Source organism: Vigna angularis, chromosome 11, assembly GCF_016808095.1.
Source record: "Vigna angularis cultivar LongXiaoDou No.4 chromosome 11, ASM1680809v1, whole genome shotgun sequence".
NCBI lineage: Eukaryota > Viridiplantae > Streptophyta > Magnoliopsida > Fabales > Fabaceae > Vigna > Vigna angularis.
The window spans coordinates 5,217,932-5,221,191 of NC_068980.1; the positions used below are offsets into that span (position 1 = coordinate 5,217,932).

At 33.9% G+C, this 3,260-nt stretch overlaps 1 protein-coding gene across 1 annotated transcript; it reads left to right on the top strand.

Annotated features, from left to right (window-relative positions):
* The first annotated feature begins 400 nt into the window (after positions 1-400).
* On the top strand, positions 401-3,013 carry LOC108333077 (superoxide dismutase [Cu-Zn], chloroplastic). The gene is made up of 8 exons (XM_017568408.2): positions 401-691; positions 763-824; positions 912-951; positions 1,055-1,150; positions 1,235-1,266; positions 1,688-1,763; positions 2,036-2,089; positions 2,659-3,013. The coding sequence occupies exons 1-8, from the start codon at positions 502-504 to the stop codon at positions 2,682-2,684; spliced, it is 576 nt and encodes a 191-aa protein (XP_017423897.1). The 5' UTR covers positions 401-501; the 3' UTR covers positions 2,685-3,013.
* Positions 3,014-3,260: the final 247 nt, after the last annotated feature.

Genomic DNA, 3,260 nt, shown 5'->3' on the forward strand with positions numbered 1-3,260 from the left:
TTTAACTATGTTAATTTTTTTTTACATATTAAACTAAAACTTGAAATTAATGTTTGAGAATGAAATGGTGTGAAAATATAAAACACCAATAATTTAACATGTTAAAAAAATTCACACAATTTTAATTAAAATAATCATTTTTTTTTTAATTTTGAAATTTAAATTATATCAAGACATTAACAAATTTTATTAAACACTAAAAAATATTTAATTGAAAAATATATTATGTTTCACATATTATTTATTATTTTAAAAACTAATTAAGTATTATGTAAATATTATAAATTACAAAATTGATTATAATTTTTTTATTATATTAATAAATAAAATTATTTTACAATTAATTTGTTTTTCTTTGATTAATAGATATTCATCCAAAGAAAATGAAAAAGAGGGAGAACAGATAACATAACATAGCAGTGATTTGGTTTGCAGAGAGTTCACAGTGAAGTGAAACCATTCCATCGTCTTTGTGCCTTCCTTGGATAATCACTCTCAACCATGCAAGCAGCATTGGCAGCCATGGCTGCTCACACTATTCTCTCATTCCAAGCTCCTCTCTCTTCTTCCTTCCCACTCCCACCTCCTCCTCAATCCATAGCCCTTCCTACCACTTCCAAGAAAGCCGTTGCACTCCTCAAGGGAAGTTCCTCCGTCCAAGGCATTGTCACACTAATCCAGCAAGACAACGGTATGCCACTGGCAACACTTCCTTTGTTCCCTTCTCACCGTTTTAACCACCTCTTTATGCTGTGTTTGTAGGTCCAACAACTGTTACTGTTCGTGTTTCTGGTCTTGTTCCCGGCCCTCATGGTTTTCACCTCGTGAGTTTCAGTTCAGGCATCTTTTCCTGTGCTTTCGCTATCCCTTTTTCGAAATCACTTTCTAATTTGTGTTATTTTCTCTTGCAGCATGAGTATGGTGATTTGACAAATGGGTGCCTATCAACTGGTATTTTAAAGGCCTTGGTTTCTATTTTTGGTTACCATACCATGGTTTGGTTCTGCTAATGAATTGAGGAGTATTTACTTTTTGAATTGAATGACATATGTAGGGCCACATTTCAGTCCTAAGAAATTCACACATGGTGCTCCGGAGGATAAAATTCGTCATGCGGGTGACCTTGGAAACATAGTTGCTAATGCCGATGGTAATGCCCTTTTCTCTTCTGTTCTCTTTCGTTGGAATGTTTTTAAACCTATCCATGCCCTAATTTCCCACTTCTGAAATACAGGAGTCGCAGAAGCAACAATTGTGGATAATCAGGTACTCCTTGTGTTTTTTATATGACTGATTGTCTTTTAGCATGTTTACAATTGCAATTAAACCCTTGCTCCTTGTGTCTGCGGGTTTGAATCTCAATTGTTATTTTTTAAGACCTATTAAAAAATACTTAATGTTAAGAACAATGGTTTCTTCTTTTTGTATTTAGCTGATTACATTGGCACCCTTCTAATTTCTTTTAAAATCACAAACTTTATAGTTTCTTCTCTTAATTTTTTAGAATATATTACTCTGATACTCCCTGTTACTCAAGAAACACATTACATCTTGTACTCCTATGAGTGTTGCTGTAAAGCAAAAAAAGACAGGTGTGATATGAATTTCAAAATATTACATGAGGTTAAAGTAATTTGCTTTATTGCATTTGTGAGCTGAATGAGGTGTTTATGCCTAAAATGTGCAGATACCACTATTTGGACCCAATTCAGTGGTTGGAAGAGCCTTAGTGGTTCATGAGCTTGAGGACGACCTTGGAAAGGGTTAGCACTTGGCAACTTTGCTATAGACTACAGAGGAAATCATTGTCAAGTTTCCGCGCTTTATCTTAGCCAATTAAGCAGCAGAAGGATGTGCAAAGGATACTGGCTTACCACGGGACTAATGTCGTGACATGAGCACGATATTGATTTTTCCTATTCTTGCTATATTTTTTGTACCTAACAGTACAATAATGGGCTTCTACAAGTTTCATTTGTGTTCAATCATTATTAGAGTATTTTTACTCTAGTCTCATTTGTTTATACTTTTGTAGGTGGGCAGGAACTTAGCTTGAGCACAGGAAATGCTGGGGCAAGATTGGCCTGTGGTATGACTATATGTTATTTGATTCACCTTTTGTTTTCATGTTCAACTATAACTAATCTTCTATGACTTTGTATCTTGTATTAATTCTGTTTCTTTGATAGAATGTCCATCACAATAATATGCCCAATGACCTAATCACATTAATACAAATGTTAAGTAGATCAGAACATGCATCTATTCACATTGGAGGTGTTAGTGCGTTCTCATATTGTATACAGATGTTGGTCGGATGTCTTGATAGAAAATCTATCTTATATGGAATTTTTAATAAAAGCAAGATGTATACACCTCAGATTCTCTTTTCATGTTAAAAAAATTGACTTGTAAATTGAACTATGAAATCTCAATTGAATTTGTAATTAGTCTTCAACCTAATATTTGGCTTGGAAAAGCTTTGCCAGCAATTACCGTTACTTATCTTCTCCAAGGCTTGGACAATCTCATTACGTGGTTTAATGATCAAACTGCTGTTTATTTTATGTGACTGCAACTGTCACAATGCTAAATTTCTGCATCATATCAACGCTTCTTCCTTTTAATATGATGAGTTTTGCACTTTCCTGTTTGCAGGTGTGGTTGGTTTGACTCCAGTGTAAACACAACTAATGTTTTTGTAGAAGTTGTGCTTTATCTGTTGCTTGATTTCATCAATTTACCCATGTAAGCTCTGAAGCATAACATCCTTCTAAAGATGAATGCAAAATGGAATCCTGAAGAGATGTGGTACCAGATATTCGTCTAATAAAATTATACTTCTAATGAATTTCTTGTGAATAAGCCACTGCCGAATGTTTTTACTGCAGTGTTCCAAGTATATACTGATGTTTTATTCAGAATGACTCCATATTGCATGTATATAGAAGATGACTTTTGTAGAGTTTGGCCTGTGAAACAGCTTATATATATATATATAATGGTGTAACAATGATGAGTTTGCTCAAAGCCCCAAAATCTTGGGGGTGCGTCTATGACAGTTTCGTATATAGAGCATCCTAATTGATATAGTTTGTGGATTCTTAAACATAGGAAATAATTCTTATGCCGGTACTTTGTTAGAGTAATTGATGTGAATGTGATAGTTTTTATGTAAGAAAACTGCTTACATAAGTAAACCAATTCTAATATTTGATGGACATTGAGAGACAATTGTAAGGCCTATTGTAAGTTCTTCA

What these genes read in the sequence shown, in the direction of transcription:
- LOC108333077 (XM_017568408.2), top strand. Translation starts at nt 502, where the DNA reads ATGCAAGCAGCATTGGCAGCCATGGCTGCTCACACTATTCTCTCATTC. An exon ending in GCCCTCATGGTTTTCACCTC is followed by an intron (nt 825 to 911) that starts GTGAGTTTCAGT and finishes TTTCTCTTGCAG; the next exon opens with CATGAGTATGGTGATTTGAC. An exon ending in CATAGTTGCTAATGCCGATG is followed by an intron (nt 1,151 to 1,234) that starts GTAATGCCCTTT and finishes TCTGAAATACAG; the next exon opens with GAGTCGCAGAAGCAACAATT.